Below are 15754 nucleotides of genomic sequence, written 5' to 3'. Positions count from 1 at the left end.
AGTGAATCTGAACAGGATGCTCAGGAGCTCTTTCTCAATTTGAGCATAGTTTCTTTCTGTGGGAGTAAGAGCTCTGCTAGCATATGCTACTGGTTGTCCACCTTGAAGTAGAGAAGCTCCAAGTCCTGTTTCTGATGCATCACTTTGAAGCGAGACTTCTTCATGACTGTTGAAGTACTTGAGAACAGACGCTTGAGTGACAGCTCGCTTGATAGAGTCGAAAGCAGCATCATGTTCGTGTGTCCAATTCCAAAGGATTCCTTTCTTTGTAAATTGTCGTATGGGTTCGCACAGATCTGACAAGTCTCTGAGGAACTTGGATAGATATGTAACCATCCCGATCACACGTTGGACACCTTGAACATCTGTAGGTGTAGGCATTTGAAGGATTGCTTTCACTTTTCTAGGGTCCATGATCTGTTAGAAGATGACCAATGTAAGAGACTTCTGAACCTTTCAGATCAAGTTTGTCTGAGTTGAGTCGAATACCTTTCTCTCGGCATCGTAGCATGAACTGCACAAACCGTTTGTCATGGTTTGCTATTCCTTCTTCCTTGGTAGAGCCTTCACCAATGATCAATATATCATCTGCTATCCTGAATACTCCAGGCAGATCTTGGAGAAGCTGATCGATTCTCTGCTGGAATATCTCTGGTGCAGGGGAAACACCAAAAGGAAGTCTGAGCCACCGATAGCGTCCAAATGGCGTTCCAAAGTTTGTGAGATAACTAGAGTCCTCATCAAGTACGATATGCCAGAAACCATCTTTCAAGTCACATTTAGAGAACGCCTTGGCTTCTGCAATATCTGGCAGTATATCTTCCATTACAGGCAATGGATAGTGACATCTTTTGAGAGCTTTATCGAGAGGTTTAGGATCTATGCATCCTGAGGGCTTCTTAACGATCAATAGACTAGAGACCCAGTCTGTAGGTGTATCAACTGGAGTAATTACACCACGTTTTTCTAGACGTTCGAGTTCTGTCAATGGGTCTTGCTTGAGAGCATGTGGAATTCTCCTGAGTGGCTGTTTGACAGGCATTATACTTGGATCAATTTCTAGCTTTTGAGTTCCTTCAAAAGTTCTAAGTTCATCGCTAAAGATGTCTGAGTAAGTCTTCAGTATGTCCTCTTTGTAAGACCAGTTGAGGATGTGACTTTCTCAGACAGAGGTTTCTCTTCAGAAACTTCAAGAATATTTTCGTGGAGCACTTTGATAAAGTTCATTTGTTGAGCAGAACGGGATCCAATCAGTGGTGTTCTGTCCTCAGCAATCACAACAAACTTGCGATGATACTTTTTAGAGTTCTTGGGATTGCATAAATGGAGATTAGCAGTTCCCATTGTAGTAAGCTTGGACCCATTGTACGTCTTCAGGTTAACCGACGTATCCTGCATGTCAGTATCCTCTGGGAGATACTTTTTAGAGATAACATGACAAGAAGCCCAGCAATCTACCTGAAATCGTACTGGTTGAGAGTTCACTTCAAGTGTTGTGAAGATTTTAGTAGGGTATTGTCCTACAACACAGTTGACAGATTCTTCACAGGTATATATAGTCATCAGTTCCTCTGTAGGATCAATATCAGATTCATCAGAATCATCATCGACTCTGTGTACTCGGGAAGAATGTTTCTTCTTACTCTTGCACATGGAGGCATAGTGTGAAAATCTACCACAGTTACTGCATTTGACACCATGAGAGATTTCTGTTGTGAGTCATTTACAGGCTTACTATGTTTACTTTTGTCTGGGGGTTGACGTCTGGATGGAGTTTTAGATTTCTTGCGAACAGCATGGATATCCTCTTGGGCACTTGACATTGCTTTTACTTGAGCCATGGTTGATTCAGTTGCTCTGCATATATCTATACATCTCTTCAAAGTCAGCTTAGGTTCTTGCAATAGTTTTCTACGTGTTGCATTATCTCTCAGACCACACACAATTCGGTCTCTGATGAGTTCATCATGTAACGATTTGAAATCACCAGATGCAGCCAATGTTCTGAGAGTGTTTGTGTAGGTGTCTACAGATTCACCTTCCATTTGTGATCTTTGGTTGAAGATGTATCTTTCATATATGACGTTAGTTTCACCTAGACAGTGCCTTTCCATGAGAGTTAACACTGTATCCATGTTCTCTTTGTCCTCCTCAGACTCATAAGGTAAGCCATTATAGATATCAAGAGCTTCTGGACCTATGTAGGTTATGAATGAAGCAAGTCTGTATTTATGGTCATTTGCATCAATTCTGGCCATAACTTCAAAAGAGTCCCAAATTTGTCTCCATCTTTTCCAGTTTTGTGCAAGATTTCCCTTTAATTCAAGTCTTGCAGGTGGGGGAATATTGCCTTGAAATGTAGTTTGAGTAACAGGTTGTGCTTGCTCTTCAGCCATAATGATGATAAAAGTTCATAAAACTGCTTCAAAATTACTTATTTGCTGTTTAAAAGTTCAAATTGCCATAAACAATGACAATTCAAATAATGTCCCTTTTAGGCTTCCATAGAGAATTTTCACCATCAGCACTTCGGTAGATTTCTTGCGACATTGAGTTATGGCACCACACAGGCTTCCATACTTTTTCAATTTGGTCATATGTACTTCATAGAGAGAGTTTTCAAGTGCACATTATATCACAATCAAGTTGTTGCGTATAATAAACATCAATCTTCAGAATTCAGTTTCAGCCTTGGTTCACTTTGTAGAAAGTAATTTTAGAGTTATGCAATGCAGCGAGTCGAGCAACGCACGTGGGTTTGACACGATCGAGTTTGCCGGTCAAATACAGGTTAGTTCACTGAAACTCACTTGAGTTGGGAGTAATAAAGTTTGTTTAGTGATGAGAGTGAGTTGTCACCACTTCTGACACCATGTTTCGTTATGTGTTTTGTTGCATTCGAGATGATGCATAACTTAAGGATCACAGGAGGCGTCTGCTTGAAGTTGGTTTACTCCGGAAGTCAGTACATGAAGTCACGTGATGTCCCATTGACATATTCGGTGACGTGATGCACAAGATGAATATAACATATCGTAACTCGCCCGAGGGAGCTGTTATAACAGAACAACGCTCCATCGCACACAGCTCGTGTTACGGTAGACTACCGATTTGCCCTGGCCGTCGAGATCTCCAGATCTCAACCTAATCGAACACCTCTGGGATGGACTCGATCGACGGGTACGGCAGACGACAGACACCCCCGCAACTGGCAAACGCGTTACAAGCAGAATGACGCAGAATTCCGCAGGACAGAATTCGTACATTTATCCAGTCAGTGCCGAGGAGATGCAGAGCCCTGATTGCTGCCCGGGGCGGTCACACGAGAAACTGAGTTCAGCGCAACCTTGTGGCCTTATGTGACAAGACAATGAACAGTTTTCAAAGTCTTTGTACAACGACAACATGTGACTATCGAGCTCCAAAATTTCATGTTTGTATCTATAATATTAAATTAAATATATCTACTTGATTAGGTACAATAAATTTACTAAAAATCTATTTCTTATTTTGAAGAGTGTATGTGGTGAATGAAGTACGTAATCAACAAACATATACATTATCTATTGTAGTCACCTTTATTTGGGTTGGCTATTCATTTTAAACATGTTGTTAAACCTAGTGCATCAAAGCTTATCGATTTTACCTTCACAAACTGTAACTTTTCTATGTGTAATATTGTCAGAAATGGGCAGATTATATGACAACATACAATATCAGTGCCAGTGTTTCTTTATATTGACTTTGTTAAGTGTGATGCTAAATGTGTATCTACGTCTTTTCAATATAATTCTGAAGAATTTCATGTTTCAAATGTTTTGAATTTTAAGAACAGTTAAGCAACATTTTTTTGTAAATATATTCCGTTTAAGACACGCTGATTCAGGCTATGATGAAGGCGAATATTTTGACAGAAAATAAAGCAACCATAAAGTTACTTCATTATGACAAAATATAAGTGTTTTCAATTTACAATTGCGTGGATCGATGATCATGATGTCAATCACTGGATTGTCTGTTCCAGACTCGATTATTTACAGACCGCCGTCGTGTGGCTGGAATATTGCTGAGTGCGGCATTAAACAACAAGCTTTGTCGTTACAAATCGCATTCGCCAGCTGAGATAGGGTAGATGCACAAAGGGCACATCAACACCATGCTGATGTAGGACACTATTGTTACTGAAGATGGCAAACTGGCCCTGTTGTCTGGTCTCTCCAATCATCGAACCATGCAAAACTACCATCTGTGAAAACATATAATAAATACTCCCTAACACGATCACTGGTCATATTAGTTCCTGGAATTCCCGACCCGTGACTCATTAGCCTAAACCGAGCATTCAATAGCCTCACATATATTTCCATAGACGTATCAAACCACCAAATACCACCTGGTTATACAAAATATATATCTAGTTGCTCAACATTTGTATTCACATACATTTGACAAAAACAGACCCAAAAAATACATTAGTGTTATGCTAGAATGTCAATTAACATTTTAATCAAATATAAATTTTAAATTTAGTTGTGTTTTTTTGTCAAATCATTCTGAAACATCTACGATGACACTCGAAGTGTTTAGAATGTTTTGGAAAATCCGCAAACACGAACGCCGAAGCAAACTTTCCGCCATATTGGATAGTGTTTACAAAATCGCGTTTCAAGTAGGTTATCAGACGTCTTTTACATCACGTATATTTCAGACTCATTTGCGATAATGTCTCATACATTTAAAAATTAAAGTGTCACTAATACAATGTCATTATGAAATCAAGCGAAATAAATTAGTGGTGACAACGAGCGCTGTGCTTGAAGAACTGCACTTTTCTGAAATGTAAACAAAACAAAATTCAGATTTCACACAGTGTCGCATTTTCTCCTATTCATTGCACACATTGGCTCAACGTTTTGTAGAATATGCATGGGAAGAGTACACACTACAATGATTTGGTAAATTCACACCGAATTTTCAAAGTTTCCGACCACGATATTTATCGGAATTTCCTGACTCTTTCTCTTTGTTACAATGCAAAACACATCAAAAATTAAGAAAACGCAGATTGTCAGACTGTTTGTGAATATTTATATGACACATTTTTGTATTATACGATCCCTGAATCAACGAAAATCCCCTCGTAAAATCCCGCGTGTCAGTGAACATTGCAGTTAGTAATAGTGGGTCACCGGTTGTGATGTTTGGTATTTCGTTTGAGTTGAATACTTCTGCATCCAGTTCAAATTATGATGTAGATTTTTGCGTATCTGTTACTCTGCTTTTCACGCAATTTATTTCACAATGTTCAATAGCAAAGCATGCGTAGATATATGTCACACAATGTATGAATCTTTGATAACAGTAGTTTGCAGCAGAACCCTAGCTCCTAGTCAAGCAGGAGTAATCTCCCCTACCGGAAGTGCCGCCATTTTGGATGTGCGAAGAGGGGCATGATGGGTAATGCATGCGCATCCAAGATGGCATCAGGTCCTTTTCCGGGCGTGCGTGCGCATGCCTTCAAGATGAAGGAGAGAGGAGGAGGAGGAGGAAGCAAGGTTCTTTTGTTGTTGTTTGTGTTAGCAAAGCAATGATGAAAGCGTTCTTTCGGGAGAGTGGGGTGGCCCTGAAAAGGGCCGTTGGCCAAAAACAAAAACTGGAACGGAACAGGAACTGGAACGGAAACTTCATTCTGGGGAGGCGGGAAAGCTTCCTCATTCGTGTTCTCCTCGCACAGATAGTGCCAGTAAGCAGTAGCTGCCACGTTCTTCTTCTTGTGTCTCACCAGCCCGGTCAGCTTAAGGTAGGCGCAGTGAGAGGACCACTTGAGGTGTTCCAGGCAAGGATCAAGCATCGGCCAACCATCAAAGGAGGCTAGTCTTTTTTCGAAGTGTAGATAATGGGGCGACAGGAGCTAGTTAATTTATTCGTGACATTATTTACATGGCAAAAACATTCATTTAAAGTTTTGTCGAAAATCGAAATCCGTTTACGAATAAAGATTGTCATACTTAAAACTAAAATCAGGTGAGACATATATTTTAAAAAATACCAATGTTGCTTTCTCCGACGTCATCAAAGGCATAAAAAAGCCATAACGTCAAAAGTTTAGTAATTCTTTACATTTCATAATAAGGCTAGTACTCCATTAATAATGGTACAACATTAATCAAATTATACTGACACAATTTGGTGAATGTGCAAATCTATAGTCTTATATAAGTCATGTGTTAGATGGAGCCATCCATCTCGCCATTACTTTTTTTTTTATGAAGTACGATTTCATCTTTTCTTATAATTTGTGTTGTGCTTTTAACTTATACAGTTCGATATTCATATGTATGTTAGAATAGTTTGGTTCCTCATGAACAAAACATCATGATAACATATTGCCCTTATCCACAGCTAGTTTTCACCAAGTGACATGAGTCCGCAATTAACTAGTGCTAAGCACAACGGAGTTATGTCCCCTGTTATGTGACGTCTTTAGGAAAGCTATTATTGTTCAGAATTTAGGCAGTATTTTGTTCGCTCAAAGTTTTCATAAAGCTGTTTAAAATATCTTCGCACAGAACTTTCATAGGTGCATGATAAAAAGTGTGGACAGTTGCAGCTGTATAACCATAACAAAATCTCGGACAGCATTCAGGACAAGCTTTTTTCATACCGGTTTAATATTTGCAGTTAAATTTACACAATAATTTTTGAAATTAAATATTCTATGTACTTAGGCATACAATATCATATGTAGAACACAATACAGATAAAGAACAAAATTATATACTCGACACAAAGGGAAAGAACCCGGATGTTGCGTTATCAGCATCTTGTGGGATTATCGCATGTGGAGGGCATATGATTAAAATACTACGATCAGTTTGTGTGACTACAGTTTCTTATGAACCAACGTCATAAGAAACGGATCTCCATTAAGAACTTTAATACTGCCGAAATATAGAGTAACGATCCAAGAACGTCAAACTCAAAGCTTGTTGCAAGCTTGACATGAGCATAACTGTGCAATTTCAATGTCCGTCCCATCGTGTGGTGATGATTGTTGCCTCCGCTTTCTGTATACCTATTGTTTCTACCACGCTCGACAGCAGATGGAATGGTAGATTTACATAATTGTTTCCTTCCGTTAACGTGTCAAAGTATAGATTGTTGTAGCAAGGTAGCTGAGTTGTCACCAGCCAAGTGAAACAATCGATGGTATGGGGCCCCATATTCTATCTTTGTACGCCTATAGTTTTGGGTTCGAAAGACATCTTCCTGTACATTGGTCTTACACGCAAAGTGTGTGGCTGATACACACCTGGTTGTACCGCAGCTAAATGCCATGAGCTTACAGATGAAAGCAAACATTTCAGATCCGCTGATGTGAGCAGGTCCAGATGAAGCACATCCTGCCAAGTATGTTTTTGACGAAGGCAAGCATATATATTTCTCAAGCGTAGATTTGTCGGAATGACAGCTCTTGCCACTGACATGCACTATTTTGCTAGACTTGCCAGATATTTTGCTGTGCTTTATTTTCTCTTTAGTGCTCTGTTCATGTCATGATTCAGTTTAGTAATGCGGTCACTTGGAATCTTTATACGAAGAAGGCCGTCCTCATTGAAAGTTGAAATCATATGTCCAACATATCGGACTGTAGACGCTGGATTTAACTCATATTTCTTGAAATAACTTGAACACCTACATTCTCCAGTGTGTTTACTATCAACTCTCCCACGCACAATATGCTCTGCATAATTGGCTGGCAGATGTGTATGTGATATGTATATAAAAGTCGTACAAAATGTTTTATGACAACTTTGGTCCAGAAGTAGGACTCAGTAAGGCGGCCATCAAGGACATCTCAACATGTCTTGATAACCTTGAAGTATGGTGCATTGACACAAAGTGTGGAGAGTTTGGAAGAGTTATAATTCAATCGGTGCATATTGTGGCAGACAAGTACAGAGAAACATGGTAAAATGTATGGCCAAAACGTTCAATCCAATATTGCTGCGAAAATATGTTATTTAGAGCCATCAGACGTCATTGAGTGGCATATGATATCCGCTGCCATGCCAATTTGAAAGCTATTGGTTTCTGAGATAGTTGTGAATTAATTTTGAATTATGTGCCCTGAGTCAATGAGCCAAGAACATTGGGCGTTTTGTGGTATCTGCTTCACATCGGTAGAGATGCTGAATTTAAAAAAAAGATATTTAGGCCACTGTTTGTTGAGTTACATGTACCTCTGGTACTTTAAAACGGCGGAATAATTAATAAATATATATATATTATAAATCGAGCAATTACAATAGGGCGCTTGGCCTTTTAGGTTTGGAACCCAAATAATAAATAATTGGAAAAAGTCAAATTGATCAGGTGGCAGATCTAATCTGTAGCCAAAATTACGGCCTAGGAAGGCTGTAACTGGCACTGTATATGCCAGATTACCTATCATCTGAGATAACCAGTTACGGCATAGGAAGCCTGTCACCAGTAATACAGATGTCAGATTGCGTACCACCAAGGCCAGCCTGGCTGAAATTGTGTGTCATGTTGCTGGATGCGAGGCTATAACTGGCTGCGTATCGGCTGCTTTATTTATTCAAGGCCTCAGCAAAACTTTCAAATTGAGTTATGGTAGACATGTGGAGGACCTGTTGTTGTTTTTTTTCAAGTGAGCAATTTACTAGTTGGTGGTAATTTATGGACACTTGCTCATGATATGGTTGGAATCACACAATCGAGTCAGTCGGCTTCAAATTACTAAAAATAAATTATATTGATCTCATTAACCCCCAAGTAGCAAAGACTTCAGTAATTTGGGTTGATGATATCAAACTCATGTAAATATCACATATCAAATATTCAAAGTATACACACACTCTTCAAAAAAAGAAACGCAATTTTTTAGTAAATTTATTGTACCTAATCAAGTCGATTTATTTAATTTTATATCATAGATACAAATATGACATTTTGGAGCTCGATAGTCACATGTTGTCGTTATACACATAAGGCCACAAGGTTGTGCTGAACTCAGTATCTCGTGTGACTGCCCCGGGCAGCAATCACGACTCTGCATCTCCTCGGCACTGACTGGATAAGTGTACGAATTCTGTCCTGTGGAATTCTGTGCCATTCTGCTTGTAACGCGTTGGCCAGTTGTGGGAGTGTCTGCGACATGTTCTGACTTTGCCGTACACGTCGATCGAGTTCATCCCTGAGATGTTGGTTTGGGTTGAGATCTGGAGATCTCGACGGCCAGGGAAAATCGTTGATGTTGGCATTATGAAGGTAGTCTACCGTAACACGAGCTGTGTGCGGTGGAGCGTTGTCCCTCTGGTGGTCAGTGATTGGAAGAAGGTGAGGCTGAAGAATTTGATTCATGTAGCGACTTGCTGTCAAATTCCCCTGAACCACAACCAAGTCAGATCTCCTGGTGTAGGATATGCCCCATACACCATGACACTACCGCCACAGGAATTGTCGAATTCACGTACACAATGTGGGGCAAAACGCTCATTTCGACGACGATAAACACATTGTCTTCAATCGCTAAACCACACTCGTCTCCATTTTATCAAATTCCAAGGCTGTAAGGTATCGCACCAATAGTTGGGCGGTTAAGGCTAAAATTGTGAAATTTGGGTTAAAAGCACTAAACTTGGCACACTTATACATTGAACCATTCCGAACATTTTTGGATATGGATCCACCTAAGCAGAGCCCCCTGGTGGTAGAAAATCCAAGATGGCCACCAACATGGCTGAACTCTCTAATGGTATCAATATATACTCAATATATCATACTTATTTTATCCATTTATACATATATCCATACTAATGCATGCGGAATGAATTGCAACAGAGCTGTTTATAATTCAAATATAGTTTGCAGCGCCCCCTGGTGGTAGAAAATCCAAGATGGCCGCCAGCATGGCTGAAATCTCTAATGATATCAATCTATGCTCAACACATCATAGTTATCTGGCCAATTTAAACAAATTATCATTGTAATGTATTTAGGAGTAATCACAACAATCCTGTATATAATTCAAACCTAGTATGCAGCACCCCCTGGTGGTGATAACAGTCCAAGATGGCCGCCGACATGGTTGAAATCTCTAATGATTTTAGTCTATACTCATTTATCATAATTATCTGGTCAATTCATTCAATTTATCACAGTATCTTTTTCAGGATCAATTGCATCCAGCTTTATATAATTCAAATATGGTATGCAGCGCCCCCTGGTGATGACGAATATCCAAGATGGCCTCCAATATGTTTTAGTTTTCAGTAATTGTCTATTTCTACAGCAGATATAGATATCATTTGAAATCTTTGTTAAGGATAAGTTGATAAGTTTTGATATGATGAAACAGTTTTAACAGTATTGTCTATGATCTATTCTTGACATATTATTTTATAAATTGTCTACTGAGAAATGTTCCATCTAGTTTATATTAGATCACCCCAAAACCACTCATCTGGGAATGGATTCATATCTTAAAAACAGGAATGTATGTAAAAGTAGTATTGCCATTATTGCCATGAACCTATGACATTAACTTACTTCCTACTTAAGTAAGACCAGGAATATCAGTTCAATGCATGTGTTTACGGTTCCATTATTCACTTACAGTGGTTCCTTCAAAGTATCACATAGCACTGTACTCAAAACAGGCAGTGTAAAGTTTACTAAGGTGTGCACGGTTTCTTACAGGTGTAGTGTGAGTTTATAACACTTCTTTGTGCCTGACCAAGTGTTGTCCATTTTGGTATCCATATTTTACTGCACGTCCTCTCCCAACCCCTGACTACAAGATTCTGTAGTGTGGGACGTTTGTCGAGCACCTGCCCCCATATATGCATTGATGCTGTCTCAGAGCTGCCTCTTTTGGTTGAAATGTCAATTGTCTGAGATCTTCATGAACAGAGATTTTGCCTTTCATTGACCTTCCAAATAAACCAGTGAGAACGACAAACCGCTCAAGAAACTGCATTGTGTTGTCAGAGATATCTGCTGATGATGGGGAAGCATTGGTGACTTCAGGAAATACTTGACACGTATCCCAAGCATATGAACCGGTGAAGGCATGAAATAGTGACAATGTCTTTGAATTCCGTGGGCCTCTAGAAGAAAACTCTCGGCTGTTTCAGTCAATCCAACTGCACCTCCATCTCCTTTCATACGGCTATTGAATTGTTCATGTGTCTGACCTTGTGCCCCACAAGAGAATGTCCGTTTAGTCTTGTATGTCACGAATCCAACGGGACAATATTCGAGGTACAGCGGTGCTCGTGCTCTACTGTGAAATGCAGGCCATTAATAAAACAGCGATGCTGCAAACTTTGGGAAATCTGCTTATGGAAATGCACCCACCAGGCACAATATGCAAAGTTCTTGTTCAAGAACAAGGGACCAGTAGTGAAACGGGCTGAACAGCTTACTTCGGTGCACACCAGTTTCTGAAAGGATCTTCTGTGTTCGCTTCTGTTTCCTTATATCGCACATATGTCTGATGTTGGTAAGGTGGGTACACACGATGAAGGAATCAGCAAATCTGCCCGAGGCGATTACAGCAGCACAGATTGCAGTTTTCCATCTACTTCCTTCGGGACAGTTTCTGAGAATCCTGAAAGCAACTATTTCAATATGAAACTTTTTTAAAGAGTGTATATAGTATAACTATGTCTCTTTAAAATGAAAGTATTAAACGAAAACTGTCATTTCTAAAATATTTTTTTAAATTACAAAGCCTCATAAAGAGTTGACAACCCAAGTAGGTATACCATATTTAAGGGTTAATTTCCCGAGGTCTGTTGATACCTACTTGGTCTTCTTACCTTTATTGCAGTAATTGTCTGGTGTTATATTTTATGCACGGTTCATTGTCGACATGTATCAATAGCGGAGAGGCAGTTGTTCTTGTCAAGGGGACCCGTGAAGATCCGGGTTAGAATAGCTCTTCAGCAACCCATGCTTGCCGTAAAAGGCGACTATGCTTGTCGTAACGGGATCGGGTGGTCAGGCTCGCTGACTTGGTTGACGCATGTCATCGATCCCAATTACGTGGATCGATGCTCATGATATTAATCACTGAATTGCCTGGTCCAGGCTCGATGATTTACACAACAAACCAATCTTAACAAGGGCTACTTCAGCAGCATTATCAGCGTGTGAGTCACCCACAATTCCATCATGGCTGGACAACCAACAAAAGACAATGTGGTAGAACATTAGAAGAATTGTTTGTGATTGCTTGAAGGCAGGATAAAGAATCAGAAATTTATTGAACTGACTAGATCGGGCCTCGATTACTTTCCAAAATCCAACGTTTTTGAGAATAATATGATGGGTAAAATGTTAAAACCTTACAATAAGAGTTTTTTTAATAAGTGGAGAACATATTGTTAAGTTGAACCGTATTATCAGAGACCATTAAATATATTTAATTATATGGTCTCTGGTATATGCAATAAGTAAGTAATTGTCGAATACTTAGTGTCAAATATTGGACTAGTTGGAAATATGTTGTGTATTTCATTGTTTCGTACGGACTTCTCGCTCCACGTGGCCTGTTTTCAATGTGTCCACAGATCACAAGCAAACCAAATACCACAAATCCTCGGAGAGGTGGTTGTGTTATATGTATTGAATCTGATTTGTCCTATATGGTTCACAAATAACCAAAAATAATGTAAGAGGCTAATGCGGTAAACATCCATTATGGGGGAGACATAACCATTACTATTGTTAATATTCATAACACAGGTAAACCAAACGTTGATGAGTATCTGGAACGGGTTCATCCCAGTGAAGGCCCTTATTTTATATGTGAAGACTTTAACAGCCACAATGTCCTTTTGGGGAAGTTACAAAACGGATTACAGTGGTCTAACTGTTGATCACTTTTCAGATGAAGCAGACCTTGTCCTTTCAAATGATGATAAAATGATCCGAACTGATCTTGGCCAATGGACCTTTTCAGCGACCGAAAATAAATTGCAAAAGGACCCTAAACTACTTTTACAACCCCTATCAAGGTTGGCACATGTTTTGTATAAAGATTCAATGTGTATATAACTGGTAGTGACTAATCAATTTATTTAGATCGTCAGTGCCTGTTCCTCAGAAGGGGTGGGGGTGAAGTAGCGTAAAACAATTCCTCTCAATGAGGGTAAGATCCACGTCATACAAAATATATTTATTCGTACCATTTCCTTAAACGTAATATATATCGTTTTATAGCTAAATTGGATAGAATTATCATTAAACCGCCCGCATGTTAAAGCCCCAACATCCGATGAGCCTAACCGGGGCGCAACCGCAGGAAATATTTTACATATAAGGGAAAATGGGCGGAGCTTACTATTTATAGTACATACATGCGGTAATCGGCAACGCGTGGACACCATTATGCACATCATCGTAGGTAACAAATTAACGTTGTTAATCAATTAAAATCATTTTAAAAAAATGTACCTACGTTTACTCGAGGAAAATGGCGACATAGTCCTTCAAAATCTGATCCCACATGTTATAAGTTTTCCGTTTGAGGACTTTGGTCTCAGCCTGGCATCTTTGGTTTCTATAGCATCCATGACATATCTTGATGATGTTGTTGGTCTATTTACATGTTCATTCCAGGCTAATACGGCCAATTCGACCGAAAACGATAAACATCGTCAGAAAAATTAATTCTTTTGTTATGATATTGTAGCAGAGAATTGTTGAAACTTTCAACAAAAAAGTGTCCATACAATGAACGTAGTCGTCGGTATGTTAATACACAACAGTACTTTTCTAAGCTTGACACAGAAGTGGCTCAGCCTTTGGGTCACAAATCAGTGTTTTGGATGATTCATAGTGCGCGTCGAGTCTACATCTGTACGTTTCAGAACAGTTATTATGGATTTCCTTGTAATGATTGACCACATTCATAATATTATCGCGGAGCTTGTTAGCTCTTGATCGCAGTTCCTAATGCACCAATAAAAATGAGTCTTGATACTTCCTGCTTTGTCCTATAACTCGCGATGCCACGTCACACCCTCTTTGTATTTGTGACCCAAACACACCAATTTAACTTCCTTTGTAACATTTTTCGTAGCATGCCATGTGTCATTTGTTGACGTAGTAGCAGGGCGCTACTCCCTGATGAATTTATTGATGACCGTATTCCTGTCAGGACAATGTAATTTCACATGTTCTCCGACACCATTGTCAACACTATCAAGATATTCATAGATATGCTGAGTTCCAATAAGTTCGTGTTTTTTGTGTGCAGGCATTGTCTACTTTTGATACAGTTTCCGTCCTGATAACTTTGTGAGTGTTAGCTCCAATGCAAACAACATCAGTAAAACGAGAGTTTGTCCGTGTGGCATGGCGAGCGTCAGTGAGAATGTTAATTCCATCCATATTCGGGTAGGTCACAATTTCTTCTAAAAGTGCTTCCTCGCATGATTCACGACTTAAATCACAAACAACTTTTTAATTGTTTGAAAAAATGTCAGATATGTAAGCTGAACCAAGTCTTCCAATGTCAGCTGCTTTCGCAAATCTGTCGTACTGATTGGGTGACATTCCAGACATAAGGTATCCATGACACATGCGAGAGTTTACAAAATATTTGTTACCAAGATAGGGTGACCTGTGCTATATTATCACATGATCTTTTTCAAATCTGAAAGTAACATAGGCAACATGTCGAATCATTTTCATGCCCAATTTCTGAGCAGGAAACGAGCATGACAAAATGTGCGAATAAAGTCGATCACAGAGCTTTTCAAGAGCATTTTCAGGAGCACAAAACATCTTTTGATTGCATTCATCCGTATTTTCACACTTGCAGAATGAGGAATCACGCGTAAAAGATTCGTCAGTTATATTCCCATCGTTTGCATCATCTGTTAAAACGTTTGCACGGACTGGATAGATATTTTTCTCAATACAATATGAGAAAGTATTATCGAGAAGTTGTTTGTTTGTCACAAGATAAGGGTCTCAAAGAAAAGTTTTGATTTTCTTCGCTTGGTCATAAATGAAATCAATCTCGTCTCTGTTTTCAGCTGAAAAGTTCATTTTTCCTTGTGGCGAAGTTTTTCTCTCCGAATTTCTTCGTTTCACAGCTTCTGGATTGTCTTATGAATATTTTCTCTTAATCCCGTTACTATCGGTTAACATTCTAGCAATACCTGCCATTTTTAACAATCTTCGTCACTCTAGATCTACAGATCGGTTGCATAAAATCAGCAGACAACAAATAGAGAATAGCGGGAAATTGGGCGTGGCTTATGTAACCCATAGGGGTGTCACAGATGACTTTCGCTTTTGATAAGAGTTTAACTTTAATACTTTTTAGAGAACCTTACTTGAGTTGCATATATTAATTCGTTTCCCACAAGTTTTGTTTATATAATACAAAATTGGTCGGTTTTGATTGTTTGAATGCAATGAATGCCATTAACCCTCCAGACCAACACAACCCATCCAACCCGTCGTGTATTTAGACTACCCACCAACGCTTGGGTCACGCGACATAAGAAACAGCTGACCAAAGCAACGCGCTACCATTATTTTGAGGGTTGAAATAAGTTGAAATTTTGATTTATAACGACTAGCTATGCATAAATATGCTTATTTGCAATGTGAAACGTTACTAATTCACGGTATATAATGAAACATTCCTTAAATCGCTACAAATCGTATTTTCATCAAACTTTTTCATGGGGTGTAATATATCTTC

General features: G+C 39.2%; 1 protein-coding gene across 1 annotated transcript; it reads right to left on the bottom strand.

The window, feature by feature from the left end:
- Positions 1-403: 403 nt before the first annotated feature.
- On the bottom strand, positions 404-5851 carry LOC124113290 (uncharacterized protein K02A2.6-like). The gene is made up of 3 exons (XM_046473585.1): positions 5684-5851; positions 1459-1644; positions 404-1027 (listed from the first exon to the last, which is right to left on the bottom strand). The coding sequence occupies exons 1-3, from the start codon at positions 5849-5851 to the stop codon at positions 404-406; spliced, it is 978 nt and encodes a 325-aa protein (XP_046329541.1).
- Between the last annotated feature and the right edge of the window lie 9903 nt (positions 5852-15754).

Source organism: Haliotis rufescens, unplaced genomic scaffold (assembly GCF_023055435.1).
Source record: "Haliotis rufescens isolate VD_foot unplaced genomic scaffold, xgHalRufe1.0.p SCAF_7, whole genome shotgun sequence".
NCBI lineage: Eukaryota > Metazoa > Mollusca > Gastropoda > Lepetellida > Haliotidae > Haliotis > Haliotis rufescens.
The sequence above is the reverse complement of the archived record's forward strand: the minus strand, read 5'-3'. Positions and strand labels throughout refer to the sequence as shown.

Excerpts from the sequence above, each read along its gene's own strand:
- LOC124113290 (XM_046473585.1), bottom strand. The coding sequence starts at position 5,851 with ATGCTTGATCCTTGCCTGGAACACCTCAAGTGGTCCTCTCACTGCGCC. Across the intron at positions 1,645-5,683 it reads TCCCGCCTCCCCAGAATGAA|AGTAAGAAGAAACATTCTTC; the intron begins GTTTCCGTTCCA and ends TCCATGTGCAAG. Across the intron at positions 1,028-1,458 it reads CTCAACCAGTACGATTTCAG|CCACTCAGGAGAATTCCACA; the intron begins GTAGATTGCTGG and ends CCTGTCAAACAG.